Raw genomic sequence first — 931 nt, 5'->3', positions numbered from 1 at the left:
ATGGCATCATCTCCTTCCTCCTCCATCATCGTCTTCTTCTTCTTCTTCTCCTTTTTACTCTTGTTCTTCACGTCTCTCTGCACTGCCCAATCCAGCACCGACGGCTACTTGCACCTGCGCTTCTACAACCACGAGCGAGTTCTCGGCTCCGGGCCCAACGCCACGGTCGTCTACGCGGTCGAGCGGCGGGGCTCCACCTCCGGGGCTGGGTTCGGCAACCTCATCGTCTACGACAATCTCCTTCGCCAGGGAGTCGAGCCCGACTCGCCCATCGTCGGGAGAAACCAAGGTATGGGAGTGGGGTCGAGTGTGGCCGAGAACTCCGGCCTCACCATCTTGCAGCTGGTGTTCACGGCCGGCGAGTACAACGGCAGTTCCATCGCCGTACAGGGGCCGTTCCCGGTGGCTCCATTGCAGACGTTGTTCGAGCGAGCGATCACCGGTGGCACGGGGCGGTTCCGCAATGCCAGAGGCTACCTTTTGACGAGAGAAGTTCGTAGCACCAGCACGACACTCACAGGGCGACTCGATGCTTATATCACATTTCTTTGACACCTGATATTTAACAAATTAAATAGCAACTTGATGCATCGAATCAGTTAATTTGCTATTTCATTCACCTCGAACATTTTTATCATCAATCATGCAATAATATTAATATATATGTATGAATGTATCACAATAAATCCATGCATGAATGTATGCATGGTTTAATTTATGGGTTGAATAATCCATCAATACCCTACTTACATGAAGAATGTCGTCTTAAAGTTTTTATAAAAATTTGGACTTCACATACAGTACGTGTAATAATAAATCTTTGAACTGCTCTTCTCTACATGCATGGTAGTAGTGATGCCAAAAAGCAATTGGCGTTCCGTTCTCTTGCAATTTTACAATTGTTTGTCGTGCCGGTCCCATAAAGCTACGT

At 48.3% G+C, this 931-nt stretch overlaps 1 protein-coding gene across 1 annotated transcript; it reads left to right on the top strand.

Annotated features, from left to right (window-relative positions):
• Positions 1–567, top strand: LOC141815171 (dirigent protein 22-like). Its single transcript, XM_074703099.1, has one exon. It carries the CDS (start codon positions 1–3, stop codon positions 550–552), a length of 552 nt encoding a protein of 183 aa, XP_074559200.1. The 3' UTR covers positions 553–567.
• Positions 568–931: the final 364 nt, after the last annotated feature.

Source organism: Curcuma longa, chromosome 21, assembly GCF_044706935.1.
Source record: "Curcuma longa cultivar G26 ecotype Majalengka, Jawa Barat chromosome 21, ITB_CL_G26_1.1, whole genome shotgun sequence".
Classification (NCBI taxonomy): domain Eukaryota; kingdom Viridiplantae; phylum Streptophyta; class Magnoliopsida; order Zingiberales; family Zingiberaceae; genus Curcuma; species Curcuma longa.
The sequence above is the reverse complement of the archived record's forward strand: the minus strand, read 5'-3'. Positions and strand labels throughout refer to the sequence as shown.

Bases quoted from the DNA above. Each gene is read 5' to 3' on its own strand.
- LOC141815171 (XM_074703099.1), top strand. From the start codon at position 1: ATGGCATCATCTCCTTCCTCCTCCATCATCGTCTTCTTCTTCTTCTTC.